Raw genomic sequence first — 16,585 nt, 5'->3', positions numbered from 1 at the left:
AAAGATTTGCATATTAATGACCACGATATTTGCAGGGTTTGGAAGGATCGTTTGCTTCAACGTGGAAACTGAGTATCTGATCTCAGACTAAGCCAGCAACTAGTGGGAAGGCGCTTTGTAGAACGCATGTTTTTCTGCCAAGAAAAGTAGATGCACACACTAGTATTACCAAAAAAAAAAACACAAAAAAAACACAAAAAAACACAAAAAAAAAAAAAAAAAAAAAACACAAACACAAACACAAACACAAACACAAACACAAAAAACACAAAGAACACAAAAAGACTTGTGGAAGTTAAGCGGCCATTACATAATCGGACAAGCCATTCCAATCCTGTTGTACTTGTGCATTGCAACTGAATTGAAATGAACTTCAAATTCATTACTTCCGAGTTTCACAACCTAACACCAAATGCATCCATTGCATATTCTTACACACTTTGACATGCATTGTTAAAATATCTTTTCTCGTTCGTTGAACGAGTTCTATTAATATTACAGGGACTCTATTCTAACCTTGAAATGTCACCTCTTTATAGGAAATCGCAATTGACTAAATATACTCGCATGTCAACGATTCAATACTCCAATGACCACTTGGTCTCAGTATAAGTTGTGAAATACTTCCCAGCTATTTTCTATCTTAGTGTCGTTAAGGGGTACATGGTGATGATATCTCTACGAATTCAGACAGGCGTAGGGTGTTTCAAACTCAAACGTTCAGAGGGAGCTTTTGTACATAATGCTTTGACGTCGTCACCATCAGAAACTATGATTGATGCTCGTCGCTTGAATATCTGCAACATACATCAAAGATTGACCAATATCCCCATGTAAGTTATTGAGATAAGCACTGCCCATGCATACTGCGATAGTAGAAAGAAATTTCAGCGTCATGAATGCTTCATAAATCAATTCTAGCTGTAGAAGCGGGAGTAGATGGGTTGAAGGAAATTACTGTCTCAAAATACGGAAGCTCTTGCTGAGCAGCCCAGATCTCAAGGGAGACATCATACGGATTGCCTGTCGCTGCATCGGTGGCCGGCACTACAGCCTACCTCACAGAAAGGTAAGTTGTGAATTTTGTGTATACTAAATCTAAACGTTACATTAAACAAAAAGAAACGAAAATGAAAAAAACATACACTCACCACCTCTGCGTGCATCAAAATAATAATAATAATTAACAGCTGAAAACAGTTACTCAGTTTTCATACATCACTCCTTAAACACTACACTAATCTTCTAGAACACTATCCATTCACCACAAGGCAGATCTTACCGACAACCACACGCCGTTTTGATGGTTACAAATAAAACAACCGCAAGTTGAACTAAAAAATTGCAGCACTACAAGATAATTCACAAGATAGTTCGTCGAAGAGTTGGTGCTTACAAGAACAATGCTTTCCGTTTGCTGGGAAATATGGACATACTGAATGGCGCTTGAGTTACAGCGGTCAAGAGCAACTGCCACACGCATGACTGCACACATCGCTTGTACTTTCTTTCGAGACTGAAACCAAGGTCAGATTCACATATGTCAGAACAACGCATATTTGTCCCTTCTAGGAAAGATTTGACTGATGAAGAATCTGCATGATAGCTAGTAATGATTCAAGTCCAGCTCGTTGATTTACTCTTGTTTTAGTTAAGTACTGTCTGTTATACATTTCGATACAATTAGTAAAATTTCCTCATCTCCAGTAAAAACTGACGTAGTAAGCTGAATTCAGGGATCTTCGAGTATTTTGATGTTTTCATATTCCATTTATCAACTTGATCATTTCCGAAAGCTATCTCTTCAGGTAACTCACTTTTTCAGGCAGTCTAGCGAACTTCTTCTGACTAGGTGCTTTTTTCCGATGATATCGTACTAGGAGAGCAAGTATCTGCAACGTCAAAAAGTAATCAAATCAGATTTCCATTCAAATTGCTGTAGCAAAAGCCTAAAGAAATTACGGAACCACCTGTTTCAAATATGTGGTCGTCAATTTTATGAGTTATAGACATGCTACACCTCTAATGTACAAGATTTCTCTCAAAGTGGAGACGAACTCCTACATTTGGTTGTGAGAATACTCAAACTGAATTCATAGCAATATGTGATGGAATTGTGACAAAAAGGAAAATACCTCAATCTCTATGGTGCTGAATCCCAGCAGATGTTCAGTATTCTGCGTTGTCATATAAGCATTAGCAGCATCTAACGAACTCGTTTTGATTTTACCAATTTCATCATAAGCAATAAGGGCAGACAATATGCTTCAGGATTATCATCATAAAAAACAGCTGCCTACGACTTAAAATAGAAATTAGATGTAAAAGATAGATGGAAGATTCATGAAATGAGCGAAATGACAATTTTCACCGTACCTTTACAAGATAGTATGAATGTTTGTGGTATGACCTATGGTTGATAAACATCCCCACAAAATGCAGAATAGTAGCAGCCTCCAACAGCTCAGCATCGTCATTATTCAATAATCCAGCCACGTCTGGAACATATTCTGTAGACCCAGAGCGACACGATTGAAGTCCTGCAAGAATTTGCTGTACACAACAGATTACATCTGCATAAATAACTCGTGAATTTTGAAAGAGCCACCAAATCTGGCATCTTTGAATTGGAGACAGAATTCGTCATAGAAGCATTCCTGCAACGTCACAAACCTCCCACACAACAAACTAACAGTTGAACAAGTAACTGGCACATAAATTGTAACAACAAAAGCCACCAAGTACCATGAGAAATGACTAACCTTGGCCAGAAGAGCAGAATGTTGCGCAGACTCCATGCGTCGCCCTGTATTGAACTTCAATGCGAGATTGTGGATGGAGCTTGACCGGACGTTGACACCTGGTTGATAGCTCGCAAAAGTTTCAGCTAAAGTGTTAACAATAACTCCTTCTCGAAGTGCATAAGGTGACACCAGCATCGACTTTAATCCAAATGCCAGAAAAATTTCTTCCAAAAGCACAGCCCCCGCAACAATGACATCAGCCCTTTTTGAAGGTAATCCGGGAATCTTGGCTCGCTGCTCTGAAGTCTTGGCTTTACAAATCTGATCATCGAACTCGAATAATTATGGACTTGTAACCAGAAATATGATACAGTGATCACCTCTTCACAACACAAACAATTCATGTGCAGTAATTTCTATTTGGAAAATATATATATATATATATATATATATATATATATATATTTGAGAAAGTGCTACCTTCTTTACCGCCTGGCTGAGTTCATCTGCTGTAAACTCTCGATCCAGAAGCTTGGGATCCGTAGCCTAGTGACACATAAATGTGAGAATTTTTCCGACAAGAACCCCGGATTCAACGTGAAGATGACGAAACTTGATCTCGATGAGGGCTTTCGCCAATGAGCTACACGCACCTGTGAATCATTTGACGTTGTGACAGCATGATGAATCATTTGTTCAATACTTTCAATAGTGCCAGAGCTCCCAATGGCCACTTCAAATGGAGTGGTCTTCACTTGGTCGATCACACCCGAGTCGGCTAAGATCACTCGAATGTGTCTTATTAGCTCCTCAATCTATAACTTAACGAATATCAAAGATAAGTTGAGCTTATGTCTCGTTTGTATTACATTGAGAAAGGAAGAAAGAAATAAACCGATGCTCTCATCTGCCTCATAAAATCTAAATGTAGAAGCAGGAGACCAACAACGTGACTTCAGATGTGAATAACAAAACTTACGCAAGATTCCATGTGTCGAAAATTCAACAGTAATGATAATTACTAACCAAGTCCTTCTTCAGCCCATCTTTCTCTTCACCCAGTGATGGAAATTGCTCCGATTGCCGAACATGGCCGAGTTTGAGCGACGTTGCATAGATAGGCTTGCCTGCATTCCCAAGTATAATTTCGGTGGAGCCACCTCCGATGTCCACCACTAACACAGTCTTGTTATATACAGAAAGTGCCTCCAGTACTCCATTGTAAATCAAGCACGCCTCCTCCATGCCTGCAAGAACCTCAACCTGTAAACCCACATCGTCATGGACTCTACGCACAAATGTCCGACGATTTTTGGCTTCTCGAACCGCAGATGTAGCTACAACTCGCATTTTAGCGTTCCGGCTTTCCGCAAGAATTTTGAAACGCTTCAATGTAGCTAAAGCACGATCCTCTGCGTCTGAGGTAATTACACTTAGGTCAGGACTGCCGCTGCCAAGACGGACGGTTTCCTTTTCCGAGTCCATTACTTGGAAGCGTCCTTGCTTGTCGGCTCGCACAACCACCATGTGAAATGAATTGGTCCCCATGTCCACGGCTGCCAGTATGATGTTACCTGCAACCATTTCAATTTCCAACGTACAAGTCAAAGTTCCAGCATTCTAAAATTTTGCAGCATTGGTGGCATATCACACAGCCTTTTCTGCTACACTATGCGCTCACAAAGAAATGCATAAACGAAACCAAAACGTGCGAGTTGAGACACGAGGCTACGTAAGGGGAAACATGGTTTTCACTACTATCATCGAATGCTAAACAGACAATGGTTGAATTCCAGAGTGCAACAACCACTGCCAAATAAGGCGTTTCTTATCAATTTCCCCATGTAAACTAGCCTTGGTGGGAGCTGCTAAGCTTGTCAAGCAATCAATACTAGAGTCTGTTCAGAAATGTAATCAGCATCAAACGAGGCAACGTACCATTTTGGGCAGATTTTCCAATTCCCTCGCTTGCACTCGTTGGGTAAATACCACTCTCTGGACTGGCTAGTAGTGGATCATCGTCGAAGTCATTTATACCGACCTCATCTTTAATTGGACTGTACGGCTCCAGAGACTTCAAACTTTGAGTAATCATAGGTGCTCAGTAAAAGCGGGCTCTTTTCTCGAAAGAAGGAAGCGAACTGCTCAGTTTTGCAGAGCCTATGAGCTGAGCATAGCCGTGAGCAGAGAAACCATGTACAGATTTCAATGAGATAGGAACAATGGAGCAACTTTGTGGTACTCCCGATGAGCTAAGAACATGGTCGCCCTGAAGATCATTCCAAGAGAGTGAATTTGTTGTAAAAAAAGAGAGGTGAATTTTACTGTTAGCGCCGGAGGAAAAAAAAATTAAAAATTAAAAACATGTATGTATATCTCTTATATAAAAAAAAATCAGGGGATAAATCAAAGGGATAAATCAAGGGAAATAAATTTGATCTCTAATTGGCTACATATCTTATTGTTTTTATCAAAAATGAAGCAAAAGTTGAGTTATGTAGCAATTCATATGGCTTTAAGAGAACCAATTTTATATATTCATAGGGCCTTAACAACACATGATTCACTTCTACCTCTAAAAAGATATCACATTGGCTTTTGACTCAATCATCATTGTTTTCATCAAAAGTTTTCTTTGTATTTGAGATCATTTAAGGTTGTTGCGGAGTTCATGCCCACTCCCAAAATTGAACATGTTGAATTTTTAGAAAACAAAAAAAAAAAAAAAAAAAAAAAAAACTTTGTATTATGCTTCCTTGAGAGGTTTCTTAGTAGATCTATAACTATCACTTTCAATTTTAAACCTATGGGCACATCATTGAAAGCAATCATAAGATAGAACAATGGTATTTGCTTCATACCTTATCAGATCTTTATCAAATTTTTAAATGCTAATTTTTCTCTTAGTAGATTTGTTCTCTTAAGAGTTGTTAGCCTTTGTGCAATTTGTAAAAGAAACCAAGATGTCATCTTTCACTAAGAAAGATCGTCTAGAGTGTGTACTAATTGAGATGGTGTAACCAAGTGTGTAAAGAGGCTCAATCAATACATCTTGGATTCTTCAATCCTTTGTCTTTAGCACCAACTGGGACACCATAAGTGATTCTTTCGTTGTTTTATATAACTTCTATAACAATGGTGTTTGTCCAACTTTGATAAAAGATAGCAATGGTGGTGAACATGAAGCCAAAATTTGGTACTTATTCTTTTGCTTGGATGAGATTTTGATTGATTCCACCACTAGACATGAATATAATGTTTTATTATGGATATAAACAAAAAAAAAAATGCAATGAGCAGCTCAAAACTTGTTTTGTATTTAGGTGTCCATAATTTTATTCAAAATCATCTTTTGTAAGTGTGATAGTTTCTATCTAAAGAGGACATTGTATTTCCAAAGCATATATGAGCCGATTTTCTTCTTCAGGATGTGTGAATTTTAGTCATAAATAAGTTGTGTTTTGATTTCTTGAATCTACCACTAAACTGTACAATAGATGCTAGAAGCAATCCAAGAAGAGAAGTATGAGTTGGAGGAGAAGCAAAAGTTTTGCCTAAAGAAGAGAATAATTGAATTATAAAACAACATATTTTTGTGACAATAGCATGCATTCAACTACTATATACATATATATATATATATATATGTGTGTGTGTGTGTGTGTTTTTTTTTTTTTTTTTTTTTTTTTTTTTTCCTTTGATTTAACTCAAATACATCTATTTTCATTGAATGATTTTTTTTTTGATAGTCTCCTATATAAATTAGTGTTATTCAAACTTGTATTCTTGTATATTTATTTTTCTTTCTTCTTCCTTTTAATCTTATTTCATTATGTGGGATTTTTTTGGTAATAATAGCAATGTCATATTTCTTTCAAGTTTTGCATAAAAGGTTTATATTTTGGTTAAAGTTTACAATTTCTTCTTTTCATTTTTGTATATCCCTTCTTTGGATCTTTAATAATATTTTTTAGATTAATTTTATTTATTTTTTGTTTCCTTAGTTGTGGTTAAATTTTATTTAGTTATTCAACATTAATTGATTCTTAAATTATTCTACTACTATAAATCAATTCACTAATTTGATCCAATTCATATTATTTAAGAACTTGTAATATTAGACTTTGTTGTACATATAGAAAATATAAAGTAAACACATTAACTTTTTGAGAAATGTCTATATATATATATATATATATATAACACTACATCACAATTAATAATGATGATTTTATTATAAATATTCATAAGATAATTATATTCTTTTATATTTTTAGATAGATCTACAAATACACCTTTTTTGTCTTGTCATTTAATGCCCATTTTTTGTAGAAAAAAAATATTATTTTAATAATGCCAAATAAACATGTATAAGCAACTAAATTTTTATTTTCAAAGAATGCTTCATAAAGAACGTGCAAGATTTTTTTTATAGGTCCAAATCACAATTTTTTTTATACATGTCTAATAGTACTAACCAATGTTTAATGCAACAAATATTTCTTCAAACATAAAATTTATAATTTATTTTCCTATGAATTCTTTTAAGTATATATATATATATATATATTATTATTATTATTTTTATCTTGGTGTAAACTAGAGTTTTGATTCTGATAAAAAAATTTGATCATTTTTGATAAAAATTCATATTATTGTTATTATTATTTTATACAATATATTATATAAAAGATATTTATCAATTTAAACCACCATGTATTCTGTTCCTCCAAAATTAGTCACATTAGAATATTCAAGATTTAAAATCACAACATCTAAAATACCACTTGCATGTTTATGTGTTATGAAAAGATTTGTTATAGGTCTTTGTGGCATTACATATTTTATGTGTTTTTTTATCTTTTTTTGTCCACCTATGATTATCAGCCTCTTAGTAAAACTGAAAACATTATGTCATACAATTTTTTTCCACAAAAGCTTCTCATTTCCTCACTACATTTCATATCCAAATTAAAAGCTACCCATAATTCCAAATGACACATAAAGTTATTTATGTTTCCTAGAGTTGCAACTTTTCGTTTTGACCCACAAATATATCTTAAAAACATTCCATATGCCAGGCATTGGAAAGGGAGAGGTCTTCCTACAAGCATGCTTTAATACCATTTTCACATCTGAAGTTTAGACGTTCGAACATACATTGAGATAATTACAGGTCACCATGATAGGTTATGTGCCATGAAATACGGTATTCGGATCGATGTTTTTATGTTTTTAGATCCAGAAGTTTTCTTCTAGTTTTTGCTTTTTGTTAGCTTCCACTTGGAAGAAACTTTTCTCCGCTCCATTGTCTTCATAAATGTTATATTTCATGAGATAAGGGTTTAATATCTCTAAAGCCAAAACATCTGTTTCTTGTAAGTCATGAGCCTGAGCAAATGTGGACCAACCGCCTACAAATCCTTTTGACGTTCTACTCCACGACAAGTCCCAGTGAAGTCCTGCATCATTTGCTAACCCAATTTTGGCCTTCATGGGTAGCCTTTCCACAAACTTCGATGGAAATGACTGCAAAGATAACACCAAGTCCCTCACTGGATTGTTAAATTTTTGTGTGATTATTTACCTTAAAAAGAAATATTGTAACAAAGCTTCGAAAATCGATGGCGTGACGCAGGTCAAGTCTAAACATTACATTCGAAATACCTATCAGTTGCGTTGAAAGAATTCAAGCTTTGATGAGTTTGGCGTTGAGTTCAAGTTGAAACTCTGTAATTGAACCCTACAGATCCAATGACGAAGTTCGAAACCTCTCATTATGAGTCAAGCCAATCTTTAAGGAATGGCAGTTGAATTCAACACTTGGGTTAACTAACTCATGAAGAAACGGAATGCTTACAATGGCCGACTTTGCCTTCCCACAAATCTTTACAACTGTGGGATTTTCCTTTCCAGCCAAGTGTTGTTTTGCAGCCACAACTCCCTTCGAAATGCTTGATAGAGGATTATGTCTTGTGGTAGAAGAGGTTGTGACTGGCGACGGGGACTGAATCACACTGTGACATATGGGCGATCTAACATTGGTGGGCGAGGCCGAGAAGTTTGTAAAGCTCGTTGGATCCTCTATGCCAGGCGAAGCTTTTGCGATCCCATTGTCATCAAAAGTCTACCGCTTGTCACAGAGAGAATAGAATCAAGACTAAAATTGAACAATTGAAACCACATAGAAAGATGCAATTCAAGTGGTTATTCAAAATGTAGACTCCACACACAGACAGACAGACAGACAGAGTGAGTTGTAGTGTACCTCAAATTGAAACAAAGACTTGGAGGTTTTACTAAACAAAACACGAGAACCAAGAGGAACCACTTGATCTGTCAAAAACCCGATCGGGACAACGACAACATGCTTCCCTTCCACCAAGATAGTTTCTCCAGTGAACTTGTCCATATTAGTTTATATCATTCCATAAAACGAGATTCTCCTGTAAACTCCGCGCACTGTTACAATCACGCGGGCAGAAATGTAAACTCTATAAACACATAGAATAGAATACAATATAATAGAAGAAATTAGGGTTTCGGACAACTGAAGAAGACGAAGCGATCCGAAAGAACACAGTGGCCTCGTTCACACGGGAGCTTTTCTCTTTCTGAAGCAATCGAGGCGCTGTCCACTCAGCAGCCACCCATCAACCACAACGACAAACACCCGCGTGACGTGGCCGGGCTTATATTGGGCCACGCGGGCACGGCCTCCTGGACGGTCATGTCTCTGTCTTCGAGACTTTTCGTCCTGAATTACCAACTTCTGTCGAAAAATCCACCATCTTTCACCTTACGTTGTCATGAATACATCCTCGTTCGTCGTCGGCACCAGCGGCGGCGTCCATCCTCCACACTCCTTTTGCTGCATTTTCTTCAGTCTTGCGTCTTCTTCGAAATGCATACCATTTTCTTTTCCATTCCGATCACCAACATCTACTGTAGCTCTGACACGATTCCATTCCAGGTACTGATCCTCATTCCCCTTCCTTGTCCTCCTCATTTGGGTCTTCAGTTCTTCAATTACATGTGGTCTGTGGGTTTTTGTTGCACTTCGGGTGATCGTGTGGAGTCTTCTCTTCGTACACGTTGAAGCTGAGTTCATGGTTCATTGGTCCTTGGCGATCGACACATGTAAGGGTTTGTTGATTTTTCTGGGTTTGATCGGAGTTGTGTTGACTGTGTTTAGGGGTGCTGTGTGTGTTTTGTATTTCTTATATCAGAGTTTGTGGTTTTGATGTTAGTCTTGGTGCTCTTTCCCTCTCTGAATTGTTGAGGCCTTTGAAGGTCTCGTGGAGGACAGTTGTAGGAATTTAGCAGGAGTGAGGTAGCGCAGGAGGAGGGGTTGGTAGTTTGGTGGTCGCTACAATGCTGAGGCGGGTGGTGGAGAGTTCCACGAAGCGTTTGCTACGGCAGCGGAATGGGGCGCTGGCACGGAGCCGATCTCAGCAGCCGAAACGCGGTTTTGCGGTGGATGCGAAGGTAAGTTTGTATTATTTCGAGTGGCTGCGGTGAGATTGGACCAGTCTGTGGAATTGCATGTGGGTTTTTAGGGTTTCCAAGATTCTGGCAGTAGGCAAGGTTTGTAACTCGACTTGTCAGTTTTGTTTCTACCGGGGTCATGCAATTTGCTGAGAAACGTGGGTTTCTTACTCCATGGTGCAGTCATATCCCATAGTGGATCATACATATGACGCCATTGTTGTTGGAGCGGGAGGGGCTGGTCTTAGAGCTGCTATTGGGTTGTCCGAGACTGGATTCACTACCGCTTGTATCACGAAACTCTTCCCGACGAGGTCTCACACGGTTGCGGCACAGGTTGAGTGTGAATTTACCTCATTTTCTTTTGATTTTTAGATTGCGAGCATGTTTTCTTGTGAGTCATTCAATGGTGCAGATGTAGACATTATTATGTTCGCACTTAGTTGATGTTACCTGATCATAGCAGGTGCATAAACGTTCGATTTTATTTTTGCCGATTCGCTACATCTTTTAATTAGTAGTGCATCTGGGGGAATTACTGTGTACTGGAGGAGTTAACATGCCTCATATGAGATTAACCTGAAGTGTGCAGATGTGCATAGATATTACCTCTGAGAGCTTTCATGTTGAATAGTCTCGATTTTGGGTCGGAAGTTTGTATAGCCTTCGTGAAATCTCAAATTCGATGAATGCTGATCTGTAATTTGGCAACCGTTTCAATAGAATCAGGCACAATGCTACGTACTACCCCTTTTGACTTGCAGTTGCTGCTTTTGCCTTGATAGAGTGTCAATTCTGGGTAATAATTGCTTTGGAATTCATGGTTTGCAGGGTGGTATCAATGCAGCCTTGGGAAACATGACTGAAGATGATTGGAGGTGGCACATGTATGACACTGTAAAAGGAAGTGATTGGCTAGGTGATCCTCTTATTGGCACTTTGTGTACACCATGAATCTGATAGCGGTCATACCTGGTTAAATATAGAACTCGCTTGACATTTGACTTATTCTTCTAGCACCTGAGCATCTGATTGAGTCTCATTACTAGCGCCGACTGAAGACTTAAAAAAGACAAACCTCTTTGGAAACATCTACTTATGGCTTTATCTTGGTGGTCTTGGGTTGTTCCAGGTGATCAAGATGCCATTCAATATATGTGCAGAGAAGCTCCGAAGGCAGTCATTGAATTAGAAAACTATGGACTTCCGTTTTCGCGTACCGAAGATGGCAAGATATATCAGCGTGCTTTTGGTGGTCAAAGTTTGAACTTTGGCAAAGGTAATTTTCTTACTCGGTCCATGTTGTTTTTGAATTCGCTCTTTTCTTTTTCTCGAAGTTCTCATGGGTTTGCTGTATCTTTTTGACATGATCTCTTTGGGTTCTCTTTATTCCCCATGCTTCTCTCATGCACCGACCTGGATATATGCAAATAACAAAATCCTTCATCTATCAGGCGTCAGAACTTGTTTGCTAGAATTATCACTAACTCAGTTTGTTGCAACTTGTATGGCGCAGGTGGTCAAGCATACCGATGTGCAGCTGCAGCAGATCGCACTGGACATGCTATGCTTCATACCTTGTATGGACAAGCCATGAAGCACAACACTCAATTTTTTGTTGAGTACTTTGCTCTTGATCTGATTATGGATGAACAAGGTATGGCATAATCATCGCTTTGTATTTATCTGATAACTGGTACTCTGTTTGACGTTGATGGTGCAGTCGTCTGTCTTTGTTTCTAGCGCGTTAGTTTCTATCTTTGGACTAGGATGCTTTGAACCGTGAATATTATTGTAATGCCATTGTAAAAGCTTTTCGACGTCCATGCCAGGATATTTTAATAGAATGTTTTTGTTTGCAAGTGCTCGCCTGGATTCCTATTAAAAAAACATTTTCTTTCAGTGTGTGCCCAATTTGTTTGAAGACGCAGTATTTATGCAAAGGTCCCCACTAGATCCTCACTAGCTATCTTTGATTGGCCCGTTCTATTTCAGGTGCTTGCAGAGGAGTGATTGCATTGAATATGGAAGATGGCACTCTTCATCGCTTCCGCGCAATGAACACGATTCTTGCTACTGGGGTATGGTTGTTTCTCTCATCCAGTTTTGAATTTAGGATATTTGTGGGGTGTAGTACCTGCCAATTTTACAACTCAATCGTAGTTTTTTTTTTTTTTTTTTGAACTATTAAAAAAAACATTGCTTTGTTTACATAGGTGATAGTCCAATCAATCGTTTGATCATATGATATGCGCTTGACTTAATACACATATTGTGCCAGGGCTATGGACGTGCATATTTCTCTGCAACCTCTGCGCACACGTGCACTGGAGACGGCAATGCTATGGCTGCTCGCGCTGGCATTCCTCTACAGGTAATAAACCGTTCATGCTGGGCTCTTCTTACTCTCATTCAACTGTATAGATCAACTGCAAAGGAGATTGAATGCAGCATCCACTGTGTTGTTATCGGTGAGATTACAGAATACAGAGACGGACGGTGTACATGTTGTATGACTCTTCAGTAATCTTGGCGTTTAAGTTATTCTCCACTCTTTTCTACGTCTTCCGTCTCTACCTTCACATTTCTTCTTTGATTTAGGCAACGTTCAGACCTGATTAATGTTTGCCGTGATTACAGGATTTGGAGTTCGTTCAGTTTCACCCGACTGGAATCTATGGTGCTGGCTGTCTTATTACTGAAGGTGACTGGACCATTGCTTTCATTTATATCTACTTTCTATAGTTGTTGGTGTGTTGAAAGCCGCACTACTTCTTAATGTACAAGCTTTGTTGACAGTTCTTGTGATGTAGCATCTCGTATACGATCCGAGCACTATCTATTGTCGATTTATCCGTACTTAATGGTGTAAATGGTGCTTGTGAACCCTGTTTTGAATACAATTCTGAATACATCTTTTTCAGAGTCTAGAAGTAGTTTGAAGATACCAACTTCTTGTAATGATAGTACTTTCCTTTGTGTTTGTTGTTTTTCTTCAGGGTCTAGGGGAGAAGGAGGTATCTTGCGAAACAGTGAGGGAGAGAGGTTTATGGAAAGATATGCACCAACTGCCAAGGATTTGGCATCACGAGATGTTGTTTCACGATCAATGACCATGGAAATTCGTGAAGGACGTGGTGTTGGTGAGAGTTTCTCCTGGATAAGCTTAGAACTCAGCAATAGATCATCTTCTACAGTGGCAGTATGAAGCATACCCATCTTTTCTCTACTTATATAGATTACAATGTGTTTGTTGCCTAATGTCATACTGTATCTGGCATTATCCTAGGACCCGAGAAGGATCACATTTACCTTCACCTGAACCACTTGCCCCCCGAAGTGCTGAAAGAACGACTTCCTGGAATTTCGGAAACTGCTGCTATTTTTGCTGGTGTGGATGTGACGAAGGAACCCATTCCTGTTCTCCCAACAGTGCATTATAACATGGGTGGTATCCCCACTAATTACCATGGCGAAGTGAGTACAATACTATCATGATTTTGATATCATTGTTTGCTCTGGCGCTTGTTCTCTTCTTTTTGAAGTAGAGCAGCTTTTGGAGGATCATGTACTAACATCGTATGTCAACATAGTATTATGTTCAGAACTCAAGGCAAGAATACTGACATTTGTATTTTGGACATCGGTTGTGTTACTTTGGATCAGGTTTTGACAAAGAAAGGTGATGATCCAGATTGCATGATTCCCGGGTTGATGGCAGCTGGTGAGGCTGCATGTGCTTCTGTGCATGGAGCTAATCGACTAGGAGCTAACTCACTTCTTGACATTGTGATTTTTGGGCGCGCTTGTGCAAACCGAGTGGCCGAAATGTTCAAGCCTGGTACAGACTTACTTGAGCACGAACTTCTACCACATAAAATGCATACATGTAACTAGTACATACTGAGGAATGTATACATGCTTGAATTTACTCTAAAAATGATATGATTATCTCCCTAGTTTTTAGTGTAATAACTACAAGCTTCTTAGAATCATAGAGATATTCACCAGGTAAAACAAGCTGGTCAATTCAACTAGATTGTCTGTAGCTAGATCTTTACATTGATGGCATTTGTTTACAGGACAAAAGCAGCCTGAGCTTCCGAAAGACGCGGGAGAAAAGACAATAGCATGGTTGGACAAATTGCGATATGCCAATGGAGATATCCCAACAGCAAACATTCGTAACAAAATGCAGCGTGTCATGCAAAATAATGCTGCCGTCTTCCGAACTCAAGAGACTTTAGAGGAGGGTGAGTATCTTCTCGCACATTATTCTTGTTTTTGTTTGTATGTATATGTGTATGTTTTTCTTTTCTTTTCTTTTCTTTTCTTTTTCTTTTCTTTTTCTTTTTTTTTCTCAATGTTTTCACCTTCTGTTGTTTGAGTGCATCTTCTGTTGCTCTGTTCTTGATATAGACGTGCTCGCAATGCTTACATTTTGTGTGTCGTATTGCTGGAGTCTGTGAACGAGTGTTTGTTTTTAGCTGATCGGCGTCAAGGGCTGTCCAACAGGTTGCAAGCTTATTGACGAAACCGTAGATTCTCTCTCGCGTGTCAAAACCAACGACCGCAGTCTAACATGGTAATTGTCTACGTCTGCTCTGGGAATGCCTCTTTTGGATTACTTCCTTTTTAAATATGTCAATCAGAATTAAATGAGGAGAGTATAGATTACAATCAGCTACTTTTGTATTCGCTTTTGAGATTATTTTAAATAATAAACCTTGTTTCATAATTCTTATGGTGTCTCGTTTACGGTGATCCTTGAGCAGGAACACTGACTTAATTGAGACAATTGAATTGGAGAACCTTCTTATCAATGCATCAGTCACCATGCATTCAGCAGAGGCTCGCAAGGAAAGCCGTGGGGCTCATGCTCGTGAGGACTTTACTGTGAGTAACGTCAACCCTTTTCGCGTACAAGAATGCAAGTTATATTTGATAGAAATAAAATCACACGATCCCACCTGCGCCCAAATTCTGAGCAAAGAAGAACTACATGCGGTTTTGAGGGCCATTGTGATATTGGTGTAAAATGTTTAACCTTACAATTTTCCGCCGGATAATACTTATTCTCGATTTTTTTTCTGGCTACAGACACGAGACGACGAAAAGTGGATGAAGCACACACTTGGGTATGTATTGCCCTCTGAATGTTGGTGGTATTCCTGGTTATAATATAGTGGATTGTCAAACGATCTACCAAACGCTAAATTGAAGTTCTTACACGTTATAATCCACATGAAACCACAAGAACCTCTTTTTATTCAAGCTTCTTGCGACTCTTTTGATCACCTTAGACGCTAATCAAGTAGTTTACAACCATCCTCGACAGAACTTCTGTTCACAGCATTGTTTGACTTGTAGCATACGGAGACTTTAGTGGAGCTCTACCACTCAATTCTTCACCTCTATCCATCCACTACAATTATGTTATACCAAGTTAAGATGCTTAAAATGCTCATCGACTTCCATGTTCTGTGCAGGTATTGGGAGAATGACAGGGTAAGGTTGGATTATCGTCCAGTTCACATGAACACATTGGATGATGAGGTGGAAACTTTCCCACCTAAGGCTCGTGTGTATTAAAGAACTTATGTCCCGCTGTTTAGCAGTAGTAAATGTGCAGAATTCCAGCGTCTCCAGTGACCTTGATTCCTTGGTTGTAATCGGCATCTGTTTTTAAACAGAGTGGGGCAATCTCAAGGTGTCGCTTGCATGTTATCACGCAAACAGTACTCAAATAACCTCCACGATTAATAATGATATTCTTTTGGTCGTAGTATCTTCTTACTACGCTGATGAATCCATTAGATCTGTGTCAGTTGTGGGTTGTACTCTACTTCTGAAAACTTTTGCAGCTGTGGATGTAATCAGGTCCTTTGTCTCACATGTGATCAGTAGTAAACTTAGAATTTCGAACTTGTCATGGTGCACCTCTGCATGCTGTGTTTTTCGCATTTCTCGCCGCAGATTCATTCACTGCACCTCAATCTTAAACGCATCCAATGTTTTCCACTATGGGCGGTCACGTTGTTGCATTTTCGAACGGTTTTTTTATTATCATTAATCTTATTTCACATTTTAAAGTTTCCTATTAGCACCTGGTTTCTCTTCGCACGCAAAATGTTTCAAGTTTGCCACGTCATGATTTAGTCACTTATGTTCCTGTGTCCATGTCGTGATTCTTTTTCATTTTAAGGCAAATCAGTAAATTAACTATGAATATGTAGATGAGTATTTTAAAGCTTCAATGATGTATGAAAATTAATTAATGTTGTATCGTATATACGAATTTCTACATGTTCATATATATATATAAACAAATGTAATGATAAATAAAAAAAATG

At 38.4% G+C, this 16,585-nt stretch overlaps 3 protein-coding genes across 10 annotated transcripts; 1 reads left to right on the top strand and 2 right to left on the bottom strand.

Annotated features, from left to right (window-relative positions):
• Positions 1-357: 357 nt before the first annotated feature.
• Positions 358-4,902, bottom strand: LOC112278303 (uncharacterized). Of its 2 annotated transcripts, XM_024511568.3 has the most exons (12): positions 4,683-4,900; positions 4,176-4,318; positions 3,771-4,007; positions 3,398-3,559; positions 3,225-3,290; positions 2,763-3,065; positions 2,377-2,553; positions 2,136-2,177; positions 1,818-1,892; positions 1,397-1,516; positions 959-1,054; positions 447-797 (listed from the first exon to the last, which is right to left on the bottom strand). In XM_024511568.3, the coding sequence occupies exons 1-12, from the start codon at positions 4,837-4,839 to the stop codon at positions 687-689; spliced, it is 1,689 nt and encodes a 562-aa protein (XP_024367336.1). In that variant the 5' UTR covers positions 4,840-4,900; the 3' UTR covers positions 447-686. The 2 variants fall into 2 exon arrangements, with proteins under 2 accessions (XP_024367335.1, XP_024367336.1); XM_024511567.3 differs by having other exon boundaries at positions 358-797; positions 3,771-4,318; positions 4,683-4,902.
• A 2,945-nt stretch (positions 4,903-7,847) lies between these two features.
• On the bottom strand, positions 7,848-9,283 carry LOC112278453 (uncharacterized). Its single transcript, XM_024511984.3, has 3 exons — positions 9,013-9,283; positions 8,605-8,871; positions 7,848-8,273 (listed from the first exon to the last, which is right to left on the bottom strand). The coding sequence occupies exons 1-3, from the start codon at positions 9,154-9,156 to the stop codon at positions 7,980-7,982; spliced, it is 705 nt and encodes a 234-aa protein (XP_024367752.1). The 5' UTR covers positions 9,157-9,283; the 3' UTR covers positions 7,848-7,979.
• A 367-nt stretch (positions 9,284-9,650) lies between these two features.
• LOC112278452 (succinate dehydrogenase [ubiquinone] flavoprotein subunit, mitochondrial) lies at positions 9,651-16,048 on the top strand. 7 transcript variants are annotated; one of them, XM_024511983.3, is made up of 17 exons: positions 9,651-9,717; positions 10,054-10,232; positions 10,416-10,568; positions 11,064-11,151; positions 11,365-11,511; positions 11,749-11,889; positions 12,228-12,313; positions 12,514-12,606; positions 12,873-12,936; positions 13,232-13,375; positions 13,522-13,709; positions 13,899-14,073; positions 14,315-14,485; positions 14,748-14,817; positions 15,008-15,128; positions 15,333-15,370; positions 15,722-16,048. In XM_024511983.3, the coding sequence occupies exons 2-17, from the start codon at positions 10,119-10,121 to the stop codon at positions 15,822-15,824; spliced, it is 1,896 nt and encodes a 631-aa protein (XP_024367751.1). In that variant the 5' UTR covers positions 9,651-9,717; positions 10,054-10,118; the 3' UTR covers positions 15,825-16,048. The 7 variants fall into 7 exon arrangements, with proteins under 7 accessions (XP_024367751.1, XP_024367745.1, XP_024367748.1 ...); XM_024511977.3 differs by having other exon boundaries at positions 10,038-10,232; XM_024511980.3 differs by having other exon boundaries at positions 10,028-10,232.
• Positions 16,049-16,585: the final 537 nt, after the last annotated feature.

This window comes from Physcomitrium patens, chromosome 25 (assembly GCF_059467195.1).
Source record: "Physcomitrium patens ecotype Gransden chromosome 25, ASM5946719v1, whole genome shotgun sequence".
NCBI classification, from domain to species: Eukaryota; Viridiplantae; Streptophyta; class Bryopsida; order Funariales; family Funariaceae; genus Physcomitrium; species Physcomitrium patens.
The sequence above is the reverse complement of the archived record's forward strand: the minus strand, read 5'-3'. Positions and strand labels throughout refer to the sequence as shown.

What these genes read in the sequence shown, in the direction of transcription:
- LOC112278303 (XM_024511567.3), bottom strand. Translation starts at nt 4,839, where the DNA reads ATGATTACTCAAAGTTTGAAGTCTCTGGAGCCGTACAGTCCAATTAAA. An exon ending in TCAGCACCATAGAGATTGAG is followed by an intron (nt 1,893 to 2,135) that starts GTATTTTCCTTT and finishes TTGACGTTGCAG; the next exon opens with ATACTTGCTCTCCTAGTACG. An exon ending in AAACGGAAAGCATTGTTCTT is followed by an intron (nt 1,055 to 1,396) that starts GTAAGCACCAAC and finishes TCTGTGAGGTAG; the next exon opens with GCTGTAGTGCCGGCCACCGA.
- LOC112278453 (XM_024511984.3), bottom strand. Translation starts at nt 9,156, where the DNA reads ATGGACAAGTTCACTGGAGAAACTATCTTGGTGGAAGGGAAGCATGTT. An exon ending in AGTCTTTGTTTCAATTTGAG is followed by an intron (nt 8,872 to 9,012) that starts GTACACTACAAC and finishes GACAAGCGGTAG; the next exon opens with ACTTTTGATGACAATGGGAT. An exon ending in GGAAGGCAAAGTCGGCCATT is followed by an intron (nt 8,274 to 8,604) that starts GTAAGCATTCCG and finishes TTATCTTTGCAG; the next exon opens with TCATTTCCATCGAAGTTTGT.
- LOC112278452 (XM_024511983.3), top strand. Translation starts at nt 10,119, where the DNA reads ATGCTGAGGCGGGTGGTGGAGAGTTCCACGAAGCGTTTGCTACGGCAG. An exon ending in TGGCTGTCTTATTACTGAAG is followed by an intron (nt 12,937 to 13,231) that starts GTGACTGGACCA and finishes GTTTTTCTTCAG; the next exon opens with GGTCTAGGGGAGAAGGAGGT. An exon ending in AACGACCGCAGTCTAACATG is followed by an intron (nt 14,818 to 15,007) that starts GTAATTGTCTAC and finishes ATCCTTGAGCAG; the next exon opens with GAACACTGACTTAATTGAGA.